The sequence below is a fragment of the Akebia trifoliata genome, chromosome 5, assembly GCF_017979445.1.
Source record: "Akebia trifoliata isolate Shusen 1 chromosome 5, ASM1797944v1, whole genome shotgun sequence".
Classification (NCBI taxonomy): Eukaryota; Viridiplantae; Streptophyta; class Magnoliopsida; order Ranunculales; family Lardizabalaceae; genus Akebia; species Akebia trifoliata.
Genome location: NC_141379.1, coordinates 11,532,359 through 11,558,186, shown reverse-complemented (window position 1 = coordinate 11,558,186; position 25,828 = coordinate 11,532,359). Strand labels below are relative to the sequence as shown.

The 25,828-nt window shown below is 35.0% G+C and overlaps 1 protein-coding gene across 2 annotated transcripts in view; it reads left to right on the top strand.

Moving 5' to 3' along the window:
• Window positions 1–17,693: 17,693 nt before the first annotated feature.
• The window catches only part of TAF2 (TBP-associated factor 2), a 55,538-nt gene continuing 47,403 nt past the window's right edge, over window positions 17,694–25,828 (top strand). Inside the window, exons 1-4 of one of the 2 annotated variants that reach the window (XM_086442790.1) lie at window positions 17,694–17,856; window positions 18,161–18,497; window positions 18,704–18,849; window positions 18,936–19,002. In XM_086442790.1, the coding sequence (XP_086298916.1) occupies window positions 17,741–17,856; window positions 18,161–18,497; window positions 18,704–18,849; window positions 18,936–19,002 (666 nt within the window). In that variant the 5' untranslated portion in view covers window positions 17,694–17,740. Of the gene's footprint in view, window positions 17,857–18,160; window positions 18,498–18,684; window positions 18,850–18,935; window positions 19,003–25,828 lie in introns of those variants that run through there. The other variant, XM_086442792.1, reaches the window with a different exon arrangement.

Here is a 25,828-nt window from a genome sequence, read left to right as displayed (position 1 = left end):
TATTACGGTCTAGGAACCGATCAATGACTCTAAATGGATAAAAAACTAATCTAAAACCAAAAAAAACTGAATTCGGGGATCAAGTTACGGGGTTGGAAGGTGTTAGGCACCAACCCCGCCCGGCCAAAGCCGGTCTCTACTAAATTCCCAAGTAAATTACATTGCTAAAACCTAGATAAGAAAATAAATAAAAATAAAAGTTTTACCTTTCCGATGGCAAGGACTTGGTTCCCTCAGATCTGACAAAAAGAACTCCTTGTACCGTGCTCCCTTACTTCGTTCTGCTTCCGGATTTGACTTCGGATCTCCGAGGCAAGGTATCTCCTTATTTTTGAATCTGAACTCTTCAATTTCGTTGTGGATTTGGGGGTGTTTTTAGAAGGCTTTTGGGTGTTTTCTAGACTAAAATTGAAGGAGGGATGTTAGCTAAGGAGTTGGGGTTCCAAAACTAGGGTTTATGGGGGGCTAGGGGAGCTTCTAGACCTACTTCTCTTAGGGTTTATGATTTGATACCAAAATAGGGTGTGAGCACCTCTATTTATAGATGTTTTTAGGGATTGATTTGGATAGAGTTAGTGTTTAATTAGAAATCTTTTAATTAGAGTTGTGTTTTAGTTAGACTTATTTTAGGTAGAATTGTGTTTTAATTAGAATTGTTTTAAGTAGAATTGTGTTTTAATTCAAATTGTTTTAGGTAGAATTATTTTTAAGTTAGAACTCTATTAGATAGAGTTATTAATCAATTATAATTCTATTATGACTTTTGGTCTTATTTGATTGACTTTTAATGTTTTGACTTCAGTCTTAATGGATTGACTTTTAATATCTTGACTTCAGTTTTGCTTAATTGACTTTAATTTTGACTGTAGTCCCACTCGATTGACTTTAATACCTTGACTTCAGTCTTACTTGATTACTTTTAATTTTTGGAGAACCCCCCTCTAAAATATCTTTAATTCTTTGGACCCCCAAATGGAGGGGTCCTTAAAGAAATATCCCACGAACCCTCAACAATTTTGCCTGAGAGTCCGATTAATCGATTTTTTAGGTTCAAAATTTTAAATTAATTTCATTAATGTTTAAATTTAATTATTTAATGTTTTATTTATTAATTTCGAATTTTTTAATTATGAAAATTGTGAAATTACCGTTTTGCCCCTGGAGAGGACTTTTCACGTTTTAAGTCGGTTTTTAATGTTCTAGGATGTTTTAGAATCGATTTTTCGTAAGGACTTCAATGGAAATATTAGTTTTTGTTATTTATAAAAAAATTTATGTGAAATGATTGTGAACTTTATGAGGGGCATTTTCGTAATTTTTCAAATTCTGTTAAAATTGGTGAAATGATTTATTTGGTTTCGATTTGTTGTTTTATGTGTTCGAGAGAGTTTTCCTAAGCGTAACGTAGGCTCTAGGGTTGTTTGAGATTAGGGGTATTTTGGTAATTTGGTAATTTTTAGTGATTTTTATCGTGAAACTTCTTTTTGGTCTGCAATATGATGATTTCTATGTTTCTGGGGTCGTATTTTCCTAGCGTAGCATGATTTCTAAGATTTTGTCAATTCGAGATACCTCATCTGGATTTCTGAAACAAATCTAGTAACAAAGTAAAGCAATGGAATACACATCCATCATTGGGAATCCTTGCGATCGGGTTGACGAGTTGATTAATCAGGCGGATGCAAAAATGGGGTGTCTACAGTAGGGTTATGGGTTGAGTTGATTTTTGGAGGGAAGTTGTAACACCCTGGATTTCCAACTCATATCTCGAGGAAAGTAAATGGTGGGATTTGGGAGAAAATATCGAAGGAGAGACTTAGAGTAAAATACTCGGATTTTGTTATGATTAATTTTGAGGAAAATCAACTTCGTCATTAGATTCAAAAGGATCAAAATATATACATTAGCCTGTAAGCAAGTCCGAATTCGAATTCGGATAGAGAAGTTATAAAATCCTCGAATTTCGCGTTAAGTGGGACCTAAAACAGTAAAATTTTGCTAGAGCGAGAATCGGAAAGATTTGATGATACCATTAGGTCCGTAGCGAAAAATTATTCGAAATGGTATATTTACTTGTCAATTTCCGAGTCCGAATGATTAAGTTACGAACGAAGTTAGAAATAAGGGGGAAATTACAAGTATGCCCCTCAGCTTTATTATAAAAAGGGATCTGATTTCTTTTATTTCATTTTCCTCTTCTTCTCTAAGAAAATCCCAAACGACAGCCACTTCTCCACCCTAGGGTTTCGACCCATTTCCGTCAAGTTTGTGAGCGAACGAGTCCGAGTTGAACCTCGACGAAGAAGGCAAAGTTGTCGGCCACGACGAGGGCTACAACTTCACCACCTTTGGTTGTTCATTCTTGTTCGTTTTCTCCATCCTCCATCAAAACCAGCCGGGTAGCTCGAGTAAACCTCAACACCTTCCATCCGAGGGCTTCATCGAGTTAGGAGCTAGGTCTATGCTTCATTATAGAGGAGAAGGAGAACGTCATTGTCGGATACCTTGCGAACCCTTGCTCATTTGGCATCCAAGTCAGCCCAACCTCGACTCTTGAGCCATCCAACCTTGAGTTGTAGTGCTAGCTTGTACCCTTGGCGTCCACAACCAAGTAAGGGACTTCCAATTCTTATTGGTAGCTTTAGATTTCTCAAATGTGCATTTAGGGTTTTGAAACAAAACTTATTGTTTGCATTTAAATCGTAGAAATTGATGTTTGATTTCAAATTCATGGTAGAAGTAGGTGTTTTGGTTATGCTTTATCGAATTTTGATAACAAAATCGTGGATGGGTCGAATGGTTCGAAGAATGGAAGAAGAAATCGAAAAAGGGATTGAAAAACCCAAAAATCGCGAGTGAGGTTCAGGCTGTAGGTGGGAAGGGTCGGTGCCACCGGCACCTACCGAAGGCATTCTGTCGGTCCCACCGACAGAATGAGGTTTCTGCCACCGACGAAACCAAATAACGCGAGAAAATTTTGTTCTGTCGGCAGGACCGTCGGTCCCACCGACATCTGCCGATGACCAATCTGTCGGTTCCACCGACAGAATCCTGATTCTGCCACCGACAGCACTGTTCTGAGTCAGAAACAGACTCTGACTCTTGGCCTAACTTCCTCACACCTTATACACTATTTCTCACCCTTTATTTCATTAAAAACATCTAAGTAAATGTCCTCTTTAATTTTTACTTTCCATTTACTTTAAGTTCTTTAATGAAATTAAGGTTTTACCCCCCATTTCGGAACAATGGGAATGGTTTTAAGATCCAAATCTCAAAGGATCAAAATCCGAATTTTGGTTTAAAGAACAAAACGGAATTTTCGACGTTTTCGGCAAGTTTTCAAAATGAAATAACTTTCGCGTTTCTTTGAATTAGATTACAAAAACTATATGGTGTCGAATCTCATGATCGAGACTTTCATTTCGAAAAACCCGTTTTCAATTTCGAGAACTTTGAAAAATTGAGTTTCCGACACTTAGCCAAATTTTCACCAGCTTTCTCTATTTTTAACAGCCTTGGTCCCGAGCATCGCTGGGACCTTGTTTTTTTTAATAAACTTCGGTGGTTTTCAATGGAAAGACTAAAAGAATGACTTTGAAAAATTGAAAATGAATGGTTGATTTGAAAGGATGAAAAATGAGAATGTTGAGAGAATGGGAAAAGGGAATGAACGGTAAAATGTCAGAATCACGCCCGCGGGGTGATGTCTGCATTTTACATTGTATGTTGTGTGTAGGTTGGTGAAAGGATATCCAGGTTATTAATGAAAGGGTTGCATGTTTATTTCCGATTATGTTAGCGCTTGCGCTGAGTACTGTTATTTATTTTAGGCCGGGTGGCCACGGTTGCATGGTAGGAACTGGATATCCGTTCTCAACCCTGTTCTGTTAATTTCTCTTTTGTTTTAAATGAAAAATCATATATGTACGTAGCTATTTTGTGAGCTGTTAAAGGGTTTGTGAATGCCTGAAGGGATAGTGTGTCACATCATCCGGAGGGGTACACTATCCTGGGATGTACGGTAGGGACCACCAAACTCATACGTGGTATGGGACGCGTATGAGAGTGGAGTCACAACTGGAATCCGGGTTCATTCCTTTCTTATCTTTACCAGTGAACGTGTATTGTAAAGGTGGTCGTATACGAGTGGAGTGTCATTTGGGAATCACATGCACGCCTGATAGGCATAGACGAAGATGATTAGTCAGTGATCACTAACAATCTAGTAGTAGTCGAACGTTCTGACACATCGAAAAGAGACCCATTGCTTACGGTCACGTCAAACGGCCAGCCTGAGCCGGATAAATGGTCACCAGTGTGGTAAGTGCAGCGACCGGCCACAAAATCAGGAACTAAAAGCCAGATTTATGTTGTAATATCATGTCCTAACTGGGAGCGATCCAGTCGTGAATCCCAACTCTTTAATTCCAATACTCCACCATTTGTATTATGTATCTGTTGTTATATTTCGACTTATAAATGAGAAGCATGTCTATTATTTCAATGTTGACAACCTTATTTGCATAAAATGGAAAATGTATCATGAGTATGGATGATTGATGCTATGTGTTACTTTTAAACTGTTTAGTTGCTCATCCCTGGCTATATGTACCAGTTGATCGTATTTTATCTTGTAAAACCTTGCATGTATTAAAATGTTCAGTATGCTTTATTCGATCATGCTTAGGAAGGGTTATTAGTAGGAATTGGCTGTGGACTTGCTGGGTAACTTTCGTTACTCACCCTTTCCTTCCTATTTTTTTTAGTTTCAGCACTTGCAGCTACCGAGACAGGCGTAAAGTCAGTATTTGAGGAGTATCTGGTCGATCAGATCGACGATCAGAGTTTATTGCCTGGTGAGCACTAGGGCCACATCCCTTAGTGTTGTCGGTTTCACCCAGGATGTATGTAGTTTTTGGATTGAGAGTTTAGGCCTGTGTTAGAGTGAAAGTGTTTTGGTAAGCCTGTATATTGATAAATCTTCCGCACTCTGATCTACTTACATGTTAGATGTAATTAGTCTTCCGCTGTTATTTTTCCTGTATCTACATTTTTATATACAGGTTTTGTTATAAATTGGTTTATCAGGTTTGAGTTCCGTGAAACGCTAACATAAACAGAGGAGACCATGCCGAAATTTCGAGGTGCTACCTAGTACCTTGGGATTTGGCCTAGGGATTTGTGTTAGCGTTTGGCGGGGCGCTACAGAAGTGATGGAGTTGGTTGATTAGATGAGGGAGGTGGAAGGGTGTGATGACATGTGTCATTTTTTGTATTGAGTTGGTGATTGGTTTGATGAGATTGATAGGTTGGATTGGGTTTGGGTATTGAATTGGGCTTAGGTTATGAGTTGAGCTTAGGTTGGATTGGGTTTATGATGGATTGGGTTTTGGGATGGATTGAGTTTAAGTAGAATAGTATTGGGTTGAATTTAAGGATGTAGGAGAGTGGTGAGGTGTGCGGGTCCATGGGCCACGTGAGTGGCCTCGGACATTTATTAGTTGAAAATGGATTGGGTTATTGTAGGTTTGGGCTTTGGGGCCCATTCCAATTTTTCGATTTTTGGGGGTATTTTGCGTCGATGGCCCGCTCAAATTCGGGTGTCTACAGCTTCCCCTCTTTGCAGGAATTGCGTGCAAAGAACTGCAAAGAATAGACGAAACCCTGATTTGTGCGGGTCCGAGGATTTTGCTCAGACAAGTTTTTGAAAACACCGATTTGATTTGATGGATAAGAGATGGCTACCCAAGCACGGGGTCTGACAGGGTGCCGATTGATTTTCTCGACCTCGTGGCGCGGAGCTCGTGTGAGGTCTTGGATTTGTGATGATTTGAGAAAAACTTTGACTTAGGTATTTTCAAATGAGTCTTTAAGCAATTGATTTTGGCTTTTGCAAGAATACCATTTTTATTTTTTTTATTTTTTTTGATTTTTTTTGATTTTTTTGATTTTTTTATTTTGATTTTGATTTTTTTTTAATTTATTGGCGGTCCGTTCTCGAAGCACGGACTATTTAAATCTTATTCGGTCCGTGCTTCAAGCACAGACTCTATTTTTAATATTTTCGGTCCGTGCATGAAGCACGGACTGCGCAAAATTAGTTCAGTCCGTGCTTCATGCACGGACCAGAACATTTTTAAAAACCGAACGTCGCGCCTAGACGTTTCACTTGGCTATTCCCCTTCGTTTTCTCCTCTGGTTTTTCGTCTTCTCCCCTCTCCTTTCTCTCTTGCGTGCTTGGGTGGTCGAAAAGGCTTGTTAGGCGCGTGGAGACTTGGATTTGGAGCACTTTTGGTACTTCTTTGGATTTCTCCTTCGATAGAGGTTAGTTTATCTTTCCTCCTTTTAGATTAAGTTCTTTTTGATTTTGTAAACCTCTATCGCATGATCACCTGCTTCGAACAATTTATGATGAACACACAACCTGTTGTATTTATGCTTCATTCATTATTTTGATTGCGTGAGGGTTCATCATATGTTTTGCCTTTTCTTGGAACTCCTTATCACATGGCTTTTGAATTATAGAATTTTCGTTGTATGCCCAATGTGGTGGTTACCTTGTTAGCTTGGCTATTTTGAAAATACTTAAAAATGAAACAAAAATGCATTATGAGATGTATGTGCAATGTGACTGTGGGTGGGACATTGTCTTCATCCTATGGAAAGATGTTGACGTTAACATGAGATTTAGAGGATCAATATTTGGAAAAGAACAACCCAAGCAAGTATACACTATGACAATGCATGTGTGACAGTAGTGGTATTGGCCTATGTATTTTTGGGATATGCCATGAATGGAACTCCCTTTAATGCCATAGCCTTACGATGCATGCATGACATGGCTAGTAAATTGTTGATTCACCCTAAAAAGAGGACACCTTTTATCATCATTGTCATGCATGACATGGCTAGAAAACTCGATTTCTCATCTCATCTCATCTATGACAGATAATGAGTCGTCTCATATGAGTTTTCTTAGGCGTGCTACGTTTGAGACATCTCATTCAAAAATGAAAAAAATGAGCATGGGATTTTCATTATCGTCCCAAAAATTGATTTGGCCATCCGTCTCATCCATGTTTGATTTTGAAATGACTCGGGAGATACGTCTCGGTCTCGGACGAGTTTTGAAACCATGTTGTCATGCATGTTATTATTATACATCAAGTTGGGCCCACATAAGTCCACAAACCCACAAATCTTTTATCTAAACATCATATACTTTTTTTGAATGATCAAGGCCTCTTGAGCAATAAAAGCACTTAAAGAAGTCATACAAATGAAGAAAAAGTCATGAAGAAAAGAGGTGGAAATTAGTAAAAAGAAAATATAAAAATTGATGTATGTAATATAACGACTTTTACAGCTACAATATAGCAACCAAAGGTTGCTATAATTTAGAAATTGGTGTTTTTTTTTATTGGGATATTTGTAAAAACACCTCTCTATGAGTCTATAAATAGAGGGGGTCTACTTCGTTTTAAGGAGAGATGACAAAAAAAAAAATAGAGAAAGAGAGAGAGAAAATTGAGAATAAAGATTTTATAACTTTAATTGAAAAAGCATATGGAGAATCAAGAGAAAAGTTTATGCAAATTTGAGAAAAATAAATCCAATTGGTAAGCTTAAACTTGAATTGTTTATTGTTTTGTTTTCAAATAACTTAATTAATTTTAGATCATTATTGTTAGAGCTTCAATTTCTAATTTGGATTCTAAGACTTTAGTTTTTCTTTGAATTTGAAGTGTATTCAACCACCTCATTACTTGTGAGATTGGATTCTTGATCCTTTCTCCTTGTAGTGGGAACAAGATAAAAAAAATTCTTACAAGTTTATCTTCAATGGTTGTCCCAAAATGGCCCTGAAACTATCTTGAATTGAGTTGTTGCCTCAAATTTTTCATGAAGAAATCAAAGAACCAAAATGGAGAGGAACAGGTGTATATATGAGATGTATAAATTATGACGATATGCAATTTAATGGGCTTCAACCTCCACACTATTTTTGTTAAATCGCCTTGGACATTTCATGTCCAAGGTTGAGGTCCAACTTACCGGTAGTAAGAGAGGGTGTTCATTACATTCTAGAGGTTTTCTAAAAATAAAATAAAAGAAGATTGATGGTGGCGGGAAATGGAAAGGGAAATGCAATGTTAAGCTTGCTCTCATTTTTCTTCTTTTTATGTTTTCTTATAAATTTCAATAGAAGTTTTGAAGAGAAATAAAGTAAAGAGTGATGAAGCTTTTAAAGGATGAGAAAGGGAACATTGGGGGATTTAAGTTTAAGTTTGAGGTTAAAAGAAATAATGTGTCTCAACTCACAGGATGACTCCCCTTTTATAGAATTTTGAGACGGCTTTTGAGATTGAAAATGATTTAACCCTAGAAGTTAATTGAAAAAGACAAGGGATTCCCATGGTTTTTCTTTGGGCTTTCAAACGTATCAGGAAAAAATAAAGAATTTAGTATGAAACTTTAAGATGAAGTCGTTTGGTCAAACACATATGGGCAAGACCATGTAGAATGATCTTGGTGGTGAGTGAAAAAACAAAATGTGATATTTTTAGGAGAGAATTAAATGAAGAAATGTGGAAATGTGGTATTTGACTTTTTTATAAACACTGATAAGTGCCTAAATGTTCAAATTTATTCATGTATTTTGTAGGCACTTATCTACTTTTAATAGGTATATCTTACGATTTTACATTGAAAATCATGTTTGAGCTCAATTATATGCCTTACATATAATAATTGTTAAATTATTGTACATTGGCATGTATTCTTGTATAATTAAAATAGCTTAACTATATACGAATTATTTTGTAGGTGTCTTGAAGCCAATTCAATCCATTAGAAGATCCCAAAACATTAAATTAAGAATCCCATCACACTCAAGGAATCATAAAGGATCAACCACCAAAAGTTTAGGAAAATTCAGGTCAAAAACCACCTTGTTGTGGCTTTGTTTTTAAGTGGCGCGACTGATGAATCAAGTTGGGTCATCCTACTTCATGTGATTAGTTTTCACGTGCTGATAATCATATCAATTGAGCTCACATGTGTACAAGCCTTAAATGTTTTGCATAAGCCTATAAATAAACCCCTTGGGCTTTGGTTTAAAGAGTCTCTGCACTTGTAATTCTTTTGTATATTAGATTAGGTCTTCTACTTCCCCAGTTCTTTGTAAATTTATGTAATTCTTGAGAAATAATAGTTTACTTAAAATCATAACATCAATGAAAACTATTTTATGTACTTGTCTATTATTTTATTGTCTTTTTGATATTGCAATGATAAGATGCCGGTTCCCTCCATTAGAGAGGTTGTTGAAGCCAAGAGTAAGAATGTCTTAGTTTTTAATTTCAATTTACTTCAATTATTATAATTATTTTAATTGTCTCTTTCTTTAAGTTTGTCTAATCTTTCTTTACTTAACATAGATGGATTAATCTTAGATAAGTTCAAGTCAATTTATGTTTAACCTAGATATCTAGTCATTGAGAATTGAGTGATTTAAGGGAGAATTCATGGCTTTTATTTCTTATTTTGTTCCTCAATGATTTATCTACCCATCCATGTGCATTTGCTTGCTAAATTGGATTGGAAAAATAAATGAATTGAAGTAAGTTGAGTTTAATTACTTAGATCTAATTGTTCTCGGTGGATTCCTCTTATCTAATGTTTTAATTTTTGTTTTACAAACCTTTTAATTTTGTGTTTTTAGTTTGGAACTCAAATCAACCTTCAAATTTCATTTTTAGTTTGAAACTCAAATCAAACTTTAAATTATTTAGAAACCAAATATTTGATTTCTTTTGATATTAGGAGATTTTCTCACTATCCCTGTGGATTCGACCCCTACTTGCTAAACACTTAAGGTAAATTTTATTTGTACTTCCATATCTGATCTACTTCAACAATATCACGATGAATAAATACGTGAAAAAATATTAGATTTTTTTCTTTAAACAAGGGCCATTTAGATGAAGATATGTGACAACAAATGACCAAGTACACATACTTGATTCTTTTTGCCTTTTGAGGGCAAAATAAAAACTTTTCATAACTTTTGACATATTTATAAAAGTCCCAAATACTTTTCTAGTTGACATTGATTTTGAAAGGAATGCAATGTTGAAAGTTTTGAGAGGGGTTGACCCACAAATGTGTTGTGAGCATTGGCCCGTCAATGTTTTATTTTTCTTGAAGATTGGAACTTATGGAAGGTTTTCACGTGTCTTTCTTTGGGAGAACGAAAAGTCCATGAGTCAAGTGGGTGCATTTTGAACTTTATCCTTCATTTTGGCATTTTTATTAACTTTAGGCTTCTCATGAAATTGTTTCATATTTTGATGGCCAAATTGACTTGATTTGGGCTATTGGGCTACAAGTTCTAACTTTTGCACTTATGCATAACCTTAGGCATTGACCAGGTTCGATTTTTTTGGGTTGGGCCCACATAATATGGGGTGTTTATAACTACTTGAAAGTGACCTCGACTGAAAGGCTATAAAATAAGAGTAGTCCAATAGGTAAATGAGATTCTCAGAGGTCCCCCAACTAGTAAGAAGGCTAAAAGGATTATTAAAGAGATCCCATCCATCATCGTATACAAGAATTCCTTATCCACCATCACACATTGTAGAGGTTGCTCCAATGACCGTTAATCGGGTCATTGTTGTAATTGAGCTTGCAATTACGAGGAGTAAGATTTTTACAATTGTTTTTTTCTTAATAAATTTGGCTTGGCTCCAACTATTTGTTATTGATCATCATTTGCTTAATTATTGACATTAATATAATGTTTATTGCATCTTTTGAGACAACCAACATCATTCTTAATTATGTAAAAAAAATAAAAATTAGACCTACGATGTGATGAACATCGTGAGGTGAAGAAACTCTTCACAAACTGCTACTTGTAAACATAGTGACATGTCCCACAAGCCAAATTGATCTCGGTCATAACTTAGAATTCTTTACGCTCTTGTATGATTTTTCACAATTTACTATAATGGGATTCCCCGGGATTCTTGCCTATACTTTAAGGAGTTATCATTTAGACAATCTGCTTAGAACCCCCAATCAACTCAAGTTGCGGTGGCCTATGGGCTTTCTCCACATTAGCAAATATACCTATGAGCTTCCCTTTTTTTATTACGTCTTGGATGATATTCCTCAAGCGGTAACAATCATTGATATGATGGTCATTTTCTTAATGATATTTATAATATGGCCTCTTTTATCTTTTTTTTTGTTGTCTCGGTACAAAGACAACATTTTAACGTTATTCGACATCTCTGATGGGGAGGTATTTCGTGGGGTGAATAAATTCCTCTCATCTATCATGGTTAAAATAAATTTCTTATTATTTTCTTGAATTCCAAGCTTTTTGACTTTTCAAAGTCAATATTTCTCATATTTGGTGGCTCAAAAAGTGTGTTAATAGATGCGTTGATGAGCTCCGATCTTGTAAAGTGTCTTCCAACTTAATGTAATGTTCAATAATTACGTAAATGTAAAACCTCGAGTTTTCAATTCGTATCTTGAGAAAAAATAAATAATGGAATTTTGAAAAAATCTTGAAAGTGGGACTTAGGGGTAAAACTTTAAGATATTTTTTATTATTTTTAATGGAATTAGAGGTAAAACTTTAGGATATTTTTTATTATTTTTAATGAAATCTGATCTTACCATTGGATTCAAAATGATCGAAAAACATATTTTAGCCTGTAAGCACGTTTAAATGCAAGTCCGAATAGAAAATTTTCAAAATCCTCGATTATCGAGTCAGACTAGGCTAAAATAATGATTTTTTGGTAGAGCAAAAATTGTTAAGATTCAATCACACCATTGGATTCATAACAAAAATTATAAAAAAATGAGTTTTTACTTGTAATTTTTGGAGATAAAAAAGTCGAATTATCGTTAAAAACGAAAACGACATTAATTTTAGAGTCCCATTGGGCAAAAAATGTAAATTTTTATTAAAGATAGAATTTGTATAAATTGACTACTACAAAAAATTATACAAAATAAAGTATTCACTCGTTACTTTTGGAGTCCAAACGATCAAGTTATCGTCGAATAAAATAATAAGTAAAATACCGAAATTGTCCCAAAATTTTATATAAATAAATTTTTACTATTCACATTTGTTTTAAACAACCCAAAACCAGTTAACAAATTTTTTTTTTCAAATTTTCAAACTCAGATCCGTTGTAAACGGTTCGTTCGCCTTCGACGATAAACGCAGAAGGAAAAAAGGTCCGCAGTCTCGACATCTACAAAACCCACCCAAGATTTCTTCATTTCATCTTCTCTTTCACCTCGTATTATAAAAAATCAACCGTATATATATATATATATATATATATATATATAACTTTAACCTCGGATTTCATCTATTTTGGGGTCAAATCATCATCCACCGCAAAAAGGATAAATGACGACGGTATCGAGATCTTCGAAATCATTGCATCAGATTCAAAAATCCGTCGTCTCGAAGTTCAATTTGTATTGGTTTTCGTGTCAATTGTCTCGATTTTCATGCACAAACTTCGATCATCTCGCACAGAAATAGTAAGGACTCTCAATCTCTATCGATAACTATAGATTTATGAAAATTATATTTAGGATTTTATTGAAAATTTGTTATATATTTCATTCTTTTTCGTTATTTCAAATTTACGTCAGAACTTGCATATTTGATATGTTTAATTGTATTTTATAACAAATTATACATGGGTAGAATATTTTACCAGATTATTTTCGTCAGTAGGGTCCTATACATCGCTCCCATTTTGATCTAAGTTTTGTACTTTTTCAATGTTATTGATAAAAATGAATTTTATAATTAAAAAAATGATTTAATGTTCAATGAACTCATGTTGAGTTGATGAATATTAGAAAGTGGATATTTTATTTGAGAGATTGAAAATTGTTAAAAATGCCCTCGATCTGCGGGGTGCGCGGATCCGCTTTTGACCCTTGAGGTTTGAGAGTCGCCACCTAATTATTACGGTTTAGGAACCGAACATTGACTCTAAAAGGCAAAAGAAACTAATCTACGAAAAATAAGAAACTAAGTCTGGGGATCACGTTACGGAATTGGAAGGTGTTAGGCACCAACCCCGACCGGCAAACACCAGTCTCTACTAATTCTCAAGTAGAACTACATTGCTAAAAAGACTTAATCAATAAAAAAGTAAAAATGCTTACCTTTTCCGAACGCAACGATTTTATTTTCCCTCAGATCTGATAGAATAACTTCTTGTACAGTATTCCTCGCTTCGTTCTCTCACCGGATCTGATTTCTGATCTCCAAGTTAAGATATCTCTTTCTTAGATCTGAATTCTTCAAATTTGTTTATGGGTTTCTGAGTGTTTTTGAAGGACTTCTAGGTGTTTTTTGAGCTAAAATCGAAGTATGGATGTTAGGTAAAGAGTTGGGACTTCAAAATTAGGGTTTATGGGAGGTTAGGAAGGCTTTTTTACCTACTTCTCTTAGGGTTTATGATTTTATACGAAAATAGGGTATGGAGGCCCTCTATTTATAAATTTTTTTAGGGGTTGATTTAGATAGAATTAGTGTTTGATTGTAATTTTTTTAGTTAGAATTGTGTTTTAGTTATACTTGTTTTAGGTAGAGTTGTGTTTTAATTAGAATTGTTTTGGGTGGAGTTGTGTTTTAATTAGAACTCTATTAAATAGAGTTATTATTTAATTAGAACTTTATTAGGGTTTTGACTTCTGGTTTTTATTTGATTAACTTTAGGATTTTGACCTTAGTCTTAATTGATTGACTTTTAATATATTGACTTTAATTTTGACTTCAGTCTTGCTTGATTGACTTTAATACCTTGACTTTAGTCTTGCTTGATTGACTTTAATTTTTTGGAGAACCCCCTCTATTATATCTTTAATTCTTTGGACCCCCAAATAAAGGGGTCTTTAAATAAATATCTTGTGAACTCTCAACAATTTTGCCTGAAAGCCTGATTGATCGATTTTTTTAGTTCAAATTTTTAATTAATTTCATTAATATTTCACTTTAATTATTTAATATTTTATTTATTAATTTAAAAAATTTTAATTATGAAAATTGTAAAATTACCGTTTTACCCTTAGAGAGGACCTTTCGCGTTTTAAGTCGATTTTTTATGTTGTAGGATGTTTTAGAATCGATTTTTCGTAAGGAATTCAATGAAAATATTACTTTGTATTATTTATGAAAATTTTTTGTGTGAAAATAATCGTGAACTTTATGAGGGGCATTTTCGTAATTTTGTCAAATTTTGTTAAAATTTGCAAAATGATTTATTTGATTTCGATTTGTTATTTTATGTGTTTGAATGAGTTTTTCTAATCGTAACGTAGGCTCTAAGGTTTCTTTGATGTTAGGGGTATTTTGGTAATTTGATCATTTTTTAGTTATTTTTATCGTGAAACTTCTTTTTGTCTGAAAAATGATGATTTCTAAGCTTATGGGTTATATTTTCCTAGCGTAGCGTGGTTTCTACAGTTTTGTCAGTTCGAGATACCTCATCTGAATTTCTGAAACATTTCTGGTAACAAAATAAAGCATTGGAATAAACATCTATCATTGGGAATCATTGCGATTGGGTTGACGAGTTGATTAATCAAGCGAGTGCAAAAATGAGGTGTCTACAATTGTAAAAATAAAAAAAAGAAAAAATGGTATGAAACGGTAAAATGTCAGAGTTACACCCGAGGGGTGATGTCTGCGTTTTACATTATTGTGTTGTGTATAAGTTGGTGAACGTATATCTATGAATAATGTTACTGGTTGCATGCTTATTTACTTTTTGTTAGCGCGAGACGCTGTTTACTTTTCTGTTCCGTTATTTATTTTAGGCCGGGTGGTTACAGTTGCATGGAAGGAAACTGATATCCATTCTCAACCTTGTATTGTTAATTTCTCTTTTATTTTTAAATGAAAATAATATATACAGAGTCTGTGAATGCTTGAAGGTATATTGCGTCATATCATCCGGAGTGGTGTACTATCCTAGGATGTACGGTTGGAACCACCAAGCTCATATGTGATATGAAATGTGTATCAAAGTGGAGTTACAACTGAAATCTGAGTTTATTCCTCTCTGTCTTTATTAGTGAACTTGTAATGTAAAGGTTGTCGTATACGAATGAATTGCATATTTGAAAATCATATGCACGCTTGATAGGCATAGACGAAGATGATTAGTCAGTGATCACTAACAATCCATAGTAGTCGAACGTTTTGAAATATCGAAAAGAGACCCATTGTTTACGGTTACGTCAAATGGCCAGTCTGAGCAAGATAAATTGTCCCACAAGTATGGTAAACATCTACCAATCACAAAATTAAGAATTAATACTTTATTATAAAACATCATGTTCTGATTTGGAATGATCCAATTGTGAATCCCAACTTTCTAATTTCACTACTCGACTATTGTGTATTATGTTTCTGTTACCTTATTTTGATATATAAAATGAAATGCATGTTTAATGTTTCCATTAGGTCAATTAGATTTGTATAAAAAGAAAATGTTATAATGAGTGTTGTTGATTGATGTAATGTGAGTTTTAAAATGTTTAATTGCTCATCCCTAACTATATATATATCAATTAATCGTAGTTTCTTCTGTAAAACTTTACATATTTTAAAATGATTCAGTATGTTTATTCGTTCATGTTAGGAGATGTTATCGGTAGAAATTGTTATTTTCTTACTGGATAATCATTGTTATTCACCATTTCCTTATTTATTTTTTAGTTTTAGATCTGGTGCTTGACGATGCAGGTGTAGAAAAAGAGTGATGACTATTTGGTAGGTCAGATAGACGACCAAAATCCGTTATCTGGTGAGTACTGGGGTTATACCCTCTAGTAGTGTCAATTTTTCTAAGAGTATTATAGATTTGTGCTGAGCGTTAGGACTTTTGTTAGAGTGATGAATTTTTGTATAATTTCGTATATAAATTTCTTTTTTCGCATTCTAATTTATCGTACGTTATTATATGTATATAGGCTTCCGCTTGTATTATATTTTGTATGTATATATGCAGGATTATGTATGTCGTTTATCAGGTGCAGGTTAATCGTCTTGAAATGCTAATATAAACAGAGAAGATCATGTCAAAATTTTGAGGCGCCACCTAGTATCTCGAGATCTGACATGGGGTTTTGTGTTAGTGTTTGGCGGGGCGCCACAATAAAGGTCATCCAATTTCTCTGAACTGAATTTTATAGTGGACTTAAACAACCTATCAAAATCACGAAGTTCATAGAAGCCATAATGATGATTTTTTCATTTAGACTCTCCATATTAAGTTGTTCATTCACGAACAATGTTTTGTTTACTCTGTGAGACATCTTAGTTGCCTCAGATGAGAAGAGAGTTATGTTTTTTATATTTCATTTAACTAAAAATCATGTAAAAGGAAGAAGAAGAAGAATGAGAAAACTTAAGATCTTGTCTCTAACATATTATATTATTCATGAATATACTAAGATGATTAGGGCAAATCTTTTCAAATGTTTTTTGAAAACATGTTATCGGTGTATAAGATCCGTGATTTTTAAAATCGTTAGAAACTAGAATGACTCACTTGAATCTTGATATCATTTGCGAAATTTTTTTTGAAGAAAAAAATGAACTATCTGTTTTCCTCTCCTTCCTCTTCTATCTTGTTTTTGGATATGCAAAAACTACGATGTTTGAGACAATAAGATGATTTGCATGGGTCAACTCAATATCATTATGGACGAGACAAGATGATACCATTATATCAAGGGTATTTTAGAAATAAACCCTTGTACAATTGGTGATATAAGGTTTATCCCCTTGCAAAATGCAAGATTAGATTTATCCCCTTTAATCATAAGTCAATGTTATTTTTTTTCCCCCTTCATGAATCAACAATGAAAATTTAATATTTTTCAAATTTTGATTCAGTAATTTAAGTATTTAAAGAGCATTTTGAAAAAATAAAAATAAAAAAAACAAAACAAAATTTCACTTGTAAATCATTAAGAAAATTCAAGTTGATTTACGGTCAAGGGAGTAAGTCCAATCTTGCATTACGCAAGGGGGTAAACCTAATATTATCAATTTTAAAGGGAGGTGTTTTTAAAATGTATGATTACATTTGAGTTCAATTTGTATAATTTACATTTGAGTACCAACAAGACTTACATTTGAAGCAACTTTTACTAATTACACTCCTACGACCCCATCAAGATGACTTGCTCGAATCTCAATATCCTCCATGAAAAAACATGTGATGAAAGATCGAATTATTCATTTTCTTTTCCTTCATTATTTCCTCCCTTTATTCTTGTTTTTGGATATGCAAAAACTTATCTCACTATCCAGTATATCACTCGGTATAATTTACATTCCATTACCAATCCGCGGCTCACATTTGAAGCAAATTTCACTAATTACACCCCAACGGCCCCACCATTTGACTCACACACGTATACACACACCACACCCCCACAATCATAGTATGCACGTGAGTCGTGTAATTAGTCTACAGTCGAAATCTAATCAAAGCCGAAGAAACAGCGATCAAAATACATTAAAGAGACGCTTACGATATAATAAAGTGTAGGGTGTACCGTCAACCCTACCTCAAATGAGTGGGAAGCATCTATAAATAGGGCTAGCCTGCTCTCACAATAGAGCGGCTTTTGGGCAAACCGAACCTACGAAAGGGTTCAAGAAATGGCGAAGCAGCGGAAGCCGAAGATCGAAGACCAGAAAACTGAGAATTCGGACGCCATTGTTCAACATCAGAAACTCTGTCTCTCCATCGACATGGAAAACTCTCGGATTTATGGGTATTTTTAAGCTCACGTTTGATTTCTCTCTCTCTCTCTCTCTCTCTATCTCTCTGTCTCTCACATGTTCAATCGAATTTCATTCTCTCTTCTTGAAAACGATTCAAATCGACTCAATCGAATCGATTAATGTGTTACTCCAAATTTTTAACTCCAATTTCATGTTTGAACTTACTAAGCTAAAACTAAAAATAAAACTTGCGGTTATTTTAACTCTCTTCTTGAAAAAGATTTGAATTGTTTCAATTGGACCGATCGCATGTGTTACTCCCAATTTTTAACTCCAATTTTATGTTTGATTTAGGTATACTGAGCTAAAAGTTGTGGTTCCGGAGAGTGGAGTAGTAGGGTTACACGCAGACAATATGACTATCGAGAGTGTATCCGTAGATGGAGAGCTAGCTGAGTTTGAATATTTCCCGCATTTTCAATCTGTTGATGATGAGAGGAGATGGAGTTCAATTTCGTCAACTATTTCTGCTTCCGATGCCGCGAGTTCGACTTACATTTCTTCTCTAGATAAAGAAATGGCTCCTAATTTACTGATTTTGTGTTGTAAGTCAGCAAAGAAGCTGGTTGGTGATCAACAAGAGCAGAAAAATGCCGAGAACGGTTCACAATCCTCCAGTGAATCCAAGCAGGTTTTTGATTGTAAAAATAGTCATCTTGTGTGTAGTGTGTGTTTGGATGCAGGGTAAGTCTGGATGTGGTTAGACCTTCCCTAGTTTTTGCACAAACTTGCATCCAAACACCTCTTACATCGGAGCATCCTTTTTGGGATAATTAGTTGCTGTGAAAGGGTTCACACTTTTCTGGTTTCTCATGTAGGTTGATATATTGGGTGCAGAATGTGAAATTGGTTCGGATCAACTATTGGATAGAGAAAGCAGAATCCGGAATTCATTTTGGGAATAATGAGCTGCATACTGATAATCAAATAAGGCGTGCCCACTGTTGGTTCCCTTGCATGGACAATTGTTCGCAACGTTGCTGGTATATAGTTATTTTGATGTTATATATAAGTTATAATATTTTTTATGAGTTGATGTGAGTTTCATGTTACTATTCTCCTTGTCCAGCTATGATTTGGAATTTACAGTTGCACAGAATCTTGTCGCTGTCAGCAACGGAACCCTACTCTATCAGGTGCGATCAGTTGAATAATATTCGTTTTTTGGATCGTTTGAAAGAAACTTGTATTTTTTTTTTTTTTTTTTTTTTTGGGGGGGGGGGGGGGTCATGTTTATGAAGTCTTACTTGTTATGTATGAGTTACTGGATGGTAATTCGACATGGTCGTGGGGATGAAGAGGCTGATTAGAGTATTGGGTATGGAAACTGTTATTTATTCCTGCAAGATTTAATCTGAAGCAAAGCGACCCATGTCCTCATACTAGTGTCAGTAGTATCTCCTTTTAGGGTATCGATGGCACTCTTTTGGATAGCTTTGACGCTTGGTGAAAGTTGATAAACTGCAGTGATCAAATGATCACCAATCCTCAAAGAATTTAGAGCGCTATTATTTGAGGATTTTGTATTTACATGGAACCTCATTGATGCCAATGATGGGTTGTGCTTGTCTTGTTTTTTTTGCCTCTTCTCAGTAATTCATCTTGACCTATATAGTAGTTATTTTTTCTCTTTACGACATTTTATACCCATCCAAAAAAAGAAAAAGAGAAAGAAATTGCAGTGACCATTCTTTTGGCTGAAGGAGAAAGAGAAGGTAAACCTTTTGGATAGTGCAGTCAAGACCTACCTAAATTTGAAGTTCTAGGATCCTAAATTCAAGTTTGTTGCTGTTGAGATGCCTAGGGAATCTGGTAAACAACGGTTACTTTTTTTCTTCCCATTTAATGATCATTATGTGATGTTGTATTTGAGAGCCATTGAACCACGTAATGAACAATTTAAAAATGTCGAAGCAACTACATTTATTATCTATATTTCATCAAATCTATCACAATAAAGGAAAAAAAATCATTTTTCCAATTGATCCAGGATATTGTTGACGTGGGCAAGGGCTTAGCTCATGTGGCGTGAAGGTTTCACAAAAGTTGAAGCCTAACTTTGACCCAAACCACTTGTGTGGCTATTTGGTCGTCGTGGTATTGAGGGAAAATGAGGAGATAAAGTGCTAAAGACTACAAAGTGAGTAGGGAAAAATGGACAAAAGAGAGGAGTTTAAAGAGTTGTTGAGGATATAATGTTTTCTTTATTTTTTCTTCAAATCCCTCTCGATACAACTTGGGGGGGGGATATTTATTGGGGAAGAGGGAATGTCCTCCCTCTTTTGCATCATGGGAAGCCATGTTACTCTCCTTTAGGGGTAGGTGAGTGGGGTCACTCTCACCTAACCCATTGATCATTGATACCCCACCTGGTTGATGCGTTACTACTGCACATGGATAATTGTCCGATCTCATTGACTTGCTTTGGGAGGATTTAGGTCTTGAAGATCAATCAATGATGCAGTGGATCTGCCAAACATATTGTTCCATGTTAGTGATGATACACCCTAGGACCCTCTCTATTTATTATTAGTATTTTTTTTTTGCCATTTGGATGGGTTGTTTGTGCGAGATGTCAATCTAATGTAGAAGGCCTAACATTTGCCACAAGGTAAAAGTCTCCCTTATGCTACCAATCCTTTTATATTGGTTTGTACTCCCGGATGTGGTGGAGCCTTCCTTGACATAACATAAGGGATGGCCTCCACGTAGGCGCCAACTTGGAGCAGACATCCAATGTGTGTTGCTCGCTTAGACAGCCTTTATGTTTTTACGGAGGCCATCTACATTAGTCGTCTGCATGATGGAGGGGATGTTGCTACTCCAACAACATGCATTTGAGAGCTGGTAACTAATGACTATTTGTCATCTTTTTTACTTGTTACATCCTTACGTTCAGATGTACGACTATCATAGTCGTTAGTCCTTATTCAATCATTTATCATGTCTAAGCTTGGAGATGGCCTCCACGTCTGTTAGTGAAGGCATTATGGCCTAAAGATAGTTGGCTAAGGCATTAGGGCCTAACACCCACTAGTCATGACATTATAATGCAGGACGTCAAGGGAAGAAAGGGAAAATAAGGGGTTTAGGGAAATTTGATTGGGGATTGAGTTAAGGATTTCTGCGACAATAGGAAAATGGTTTCCAAATACCAATTGGCTATATGTTGAAATGTAAAACACCAAATTTTCTAATCACCACATTTAGAAATTATGATTAGGGGAAGGTTTATGGTATTTGAATTAGATTTAGAAAAGAGATTAATGAAGTAAGCATTAAAGAAAATGGGGAAGGATTAAGGGTAAAATAAAATGGGGTTTGTAAGTTTCTAGAATCAAAATCAAGAATCAAGAAAGGGGTTTCAAGATTCAAGAATCCAAGACTTCAAGTAGTCAAGAATCAAGAATTCAAGATTTCTTGAAAAATCAAGAAAACAAAGTTTATGGGTTGAGTTCTTGAAATCATTAGAAGGTTCTTGATAGTTTCTTAATCTCTCACAAACAAACAAATAACAATAGAGGATAAGAAGAAGATTAGAGAAAAAAAAATGATACTTACCTTGGAATCACCTCAGTGATTTTCATGGCATCAACTATGTTGAATGCACCAACATTCAAAAGAAAATAGAGACTTTTGTAATTTTGTTTATTCCATTCATCCTCTTTGTAAATAAACCCTAATATAATATGTAAATAAAGAAAATCAATCAAAAGTCCTAATAAAACTAAAATACTAAATAAAATAACCTAATTTTCGTAACTTTCTCTCTTTTAATTTTTCAATCTTAATAAATTTAAATAAAAGATAAATTGAAGTTACTAAAATTTTCCTAAAATATTATACTAAAACCATAAGCCAAAAAACATGAAAATAAGCTCAAAAAACATAAAAATAGTGCCCTAGAACAACTCAAAACTAAAAACAAATAACTAACCTAAATCTTGAATGATAAAATGATAAATTTAGACTTAATTAAGTGAAAACATAAATAATTACAAATTTTTTGTCGGAACCCTGAACTGTTGACTTGATTTGTGTCCCGCATTACATTATAGTGAATAATTGTTGGTTAATATGTCGTGATTAGTGATCATTAGTCTGGGAATTAAGGTTTGGGATTGTTGCTCAAGGTGTTAGGGCCTAGTGACCATTAGAGGATGGCGACCATTGGTCAAAGTGTATAGGCCTAACAATCATTATCCCAGCAATTGTTGGACAGGGCATCAAGGCTTAGCAACCATTGTTGATGGCGTTAGAGCCTAGCAACTCTTGGTAAAGGTGTCCAGGCCTAGTGACCTTTAGTTATAGCGTTATAACATAATGATTGTTTCCTATCATGTCAGGGCCTAGGACTGTTAGTCATTAAGGTTAAGTATCTGCCAATAAAAAAGAAGGTAAAGAATCACTTTAGGTACATATGCTTCAATATCTATTAGCGGTCAATTGTCAATCCATTGCCTGAGGAATGGAATTCGCATAATTTTAATTTTTTAAGGTAATAACCTGTGTGTTGGTCACTAAAAGTGTGGGAAAAGGGGGAATAATTGCCGTTATTTTTTAGTACATTCCTCGATCATCATGCAACATTTGTTGAATCTGAATTTCTGACAACTGTTATATATGCCTCTAGGGAAAACACATGAAGGCCCCTTATAAGTAGCATTAGGGTGTCCTCAATCCCTCTTTGTTATGAGTTTAATTCTTTAGTGTTTTTTTTTTTTTTTTTCCTTTTTGACTTAAAGCGATGGTGGAACAAGGTAAACCATCTCTAGTCAAAGGACAAAGGGAACAATTGCTAGGTGGCAAGTTCACCAGTCACTGAAGAGAGAACATCTCAGGGAGAGTGGCCACAAGGGTTATGCGGAATATATCTCACCAGGATGATCATTTTTTGGAAGAGGTCTCATCTCTTTATTTCGAAACCCTTGAGTGGCTCGCATTGCCCCTCGAGGGAGGAAAATAGTGTCAATGATTCTGATTTGCTGTAGATTCTAGTCGATACTTATGCAGTTCCATATATAACAGATTCTTGTCAAAAGGAGTTATGCAGTTTCCTTGTATATAGCAGATTCTTCTGATCATCAGGATTTGTAATTGACCTCAATTAAGGGGATTAGGTTCTTGTTAGTTACCCAAATCAAGGGCCTGTAACTATTCATCAATGAAGATAAATAGAAAGGATCGACCCTCATTGGGATCATCCAATTTCATTCAAACTTTTCCAGTTTATTTTATAAAGTAATGTTATGGTATCAGAGCTCTTATCAAAGAAAATTTCCCTTGACAGTGGGATATAGTCAAGTTTAAGTGACTGTTTTAGTTTTCAGAAGAATTTGTTTTAATCCACAGAAGTAGATTTCACATAATCTACCCTTGTTCTTGGAAAGAATTTATCCCTTGATCTTGTCAGAGGTTTGTTTTCTGACCAGCTTGTGAAACTCCATTTTTTGCACTAGTTTTCATAAAAACTTACATTTTGTCTGGGGCATTTTTTTTTTTTTGTGTGCTTTCTTCATCGAATAACAGTTTGTCTGCTGTTATTATTTTTTGCTCCTGTCGGGTTTACTCAAATGGATAAATCAGAGATCAAATTGGTCCAATTTACTGGCAAAAAACTATAGTTCATGGTCTTTTCAGTTCGAATTGTATCTTAAAGGGAAGGAATTGTGGGGACACATAAATGAATTCAATCTAAACCAATAGCTGAAGATCAAGCTGACAAATGGGAGACTAAGGATGCCCAAATCATGAGCTGGATTTTGAGATCAATCGATTAACATTTTTTCATGCATCTAAAGCCTTACAAAACTGCCACAGGAATGTGGGATGATTACCTTAAAAAAGATTGCCACCAAGAAAACCCTGCTCGAAATTCCAATTAGAACATGAGATGGGTCAATATTCTCTAGGGAATTTATCTGTTCAAGATTATTATTTGGGATTCCTTGCTTTATGGACAAAATATACAGACATCGCCTATGCAAATGTTGCAGCCGACACCTTATCTGGAATTTGGGAGATTCATAAGATCAATTAGAGAGATCACTTTTTTATGAAACTCCGATCTAATTTTGAAATTGTTAGATCTAATCTAATGAGCAGAGAACCTCATCTTCTTTGGAAATATGTCTAAATGAACTTTTGCGAGAGTAACAAAGATAATTAACACAAGCAAAACTGGCTCAACGGCCTTCTGGTGGATCTATAGGAGTAGCATATGCGGCAAAAGGGAACAATCAGGCAAGAGATATGCGCAAAATTCAATGTTACAACTGCAAGAACTTTGGCTGCATTGCTTCTCATTGCAAACACAAATTTTGCAACTACTGCAAAGCATCTGGTTACATCATTTCAGAATGCAGAAAAAGGCCTAAAAATCGTATTCCACGTGCCTATTATGTTTTAGCTGAAGCTAATCCCGGTGATTTGGTTGCATCTGCCTTTACTTCTTCCATGTCTTTACAGTCTGGTATACCCAATACATCCATCACTCCTGACATGATCCAACAGATGATTCTCCAAGCCTTTTCCACAATTGGGCTCTCAAGTAAAAAAATCATCTTTCTCTTCCTTGTGGTATTTCGATTCAGGAGCCTCCAATTGCATGACTTTCTCAAATGATCATCTCTTGAATCTTAAAACTATGATGATGGCTCCAAGTTCGTACAGCAGATGGTGAAAACCTTCCCATTATGGCCATTGGGGATATACCTCATTCCTTACGACATGTTTTTCTTTCTCATTTATCCACCAATTTGTTATCTATTGGTCAACTTGTTGACAATCATTGTAACGTCTCTTTTTCACATTCTGGATGCATTGTACAAGATTAGGTGATGGGGAAGGTGATTGTGACAGGGCCTAATTGTCCGCATCTGTTTCCTCTTCGCTTAAGAGCACAATCGAAGCCTAATGTTTGTTGGCTTTTTCTTGTCTTTCTACTTAGAATAATGTGCAATTGTGGCACAATAGATTAGGACATTCAAACTCGAAAACTTTGTTAACCTTAATGAATTCTGGTTTGATTAATGAAGCTAAGATTTCTGCACATGATGCTTTGTTGGCTTGCTCTACTTGTAAGATGGGAAAAAGTAAAACTCTTCCCTTCTCCATACATGATTCATTAGCTTCACATTGTTTTGATTTAGTTCACAGTGATGTTTTGGATCAGAAGTTGAGATCAAGGAGTTGGTTGTGGACTACCATTCGAAGCTATTTGGAGCCAATATGTTGACTCCCCCCCAACTTTTCTTGGATTTCAATAGCATATCCCTGTAATCTTGGGTTTGCTGGAAAGGCTACTTGTGAACGACAAGAATGCAAAAGTTACAAGGGTCTGCCTAATACATTCCCTTTGACACTCAAGGCCCGAGTAATTACATTAGAACACTCTGATCTAACAACCAACCAAAGAAGTGGACAAATGCCCCTTTTAGGCTTTTTAAGAGCAGACTGGCCTTTCCTTGGAATCTTTTACTTTGAGTTTGACTGGGAAGATTTGCTTATCTCAATCATTTCTTGCCATCTATTTCAGACTGCCCTGGATTACCTAAAGAACTACCATTAAAGTTTGGCCTTGAGTACTTATCAAATTATTTTTTTTAGCTTTGAACAGATCAAAAAGCTGATATACCAGTAACAGTGTTATATATTACCACAATATGTTCAATTCGGTAAAAGCTATAACAAAACTGTACTTTTTCAACAAGCAAGTTGCACTAAGGGACCCGTGCGCGTGTTTTGAATATTGTCTTTGTAATGGTTCTTGTCGAGCAGAAAATGCTCGTCAACTCTGACATTTGATTTTAGGAAATATTACTAAAAGAGGGTTAAATATTTTAATATTTACAAAAAAGAATCTAATTTTTTTTTTCAAAAATTACCAAAAACGAATTAAGTCGCTGTACTGTTCAGAGTTTTAAATGGAGGCTAAATTGCTGGGGTGTTAAAGCAAGCTAT